Source organism: Haliaeetus leucocephalus, unplaced genomic scaffold, assembly GCF_000737465.1.
Source record: "Haliaeetus leucocephalus isolate CR32 unplaced genomic scaffold, Haliaeetus_leucocephalus-4.0 Scaffold435, whole genome shotgun sequence".
Lineage (NCBI taxonomy): Eukaryota > Metazoa > Chordata > Aves > Accipitriformes > Accipitridae > Haliaeetus > Haliaeetus leucocephalus.
Window position 1 is genome coordinate 32,815 of NW_010972871.1, and position 488 is coordinate 33,302.

Consider the following 488-nt stretch of genomic DNA (forward strand, 5'->3'; position numbering starts at 1 on the left):
AGTCCTCCCCAGCGCCCCCCCAGTATCCCCACTGACCTGGAAGTAGCGCTTCCCCCAAGTGACAACAACGGGACCCCCAGAGTCACCTGTTGGGGGGGGGGAGCGTGAATGGGAGGGCACTGGGATATACTAGGATGGATGGGGATGCCCTCTGCTGTGGGAGGGGGACGCTGGGGGGGTACTGGAATGTACTGGGACATACTGGGATGGTATTCGAGGACACTGAGGCATACTGGGATGGCACTAGCATATACTGGGACCTATGGGGATGGCACTAAAAGACAGCGGGGCAAACTGGGATGGTACTAAAGGTTACTGTAAGGCACTAAGATAGTGTTAGGGGATACTGGGACTTATTGGGATGGCAGTAAGAGTTACTGGGATGTACTGGGATAGCATTTAGGAACAGCGAAACTTACTGGGATGGCCCATAGAGATACAGAGGTATAGCAAGAAGCACTGGGACGGCACTGGGGGCCACTGGGTTG

General features: G+C 55.3%; 1 protein-coding gene across 1 annotated transcript in view; it reads right to left on the reverse strand.

The window, feature by feature from the left end:
- Positions 1-86, reverse strand: part of SKIV2L (superkiller viralicidic activity 2-like (S. cerevisiae)) — a gene marked incomplete at its 5' end in the record, with an annotated part of 17,999 nt that extends 17,913 nt beyond the window's left edge. The window contains one exon of the mRNA XM_010574426.1: positions 37-86. Within this exon, the coding sequence (XP_010572728.1) occupies positions 37-86 (50 nt within the window). The remainder of the gene's footprint in view (positions 1-36) is intronic.
- Positions 87-488: the final 402 nt, after the last annotated feature.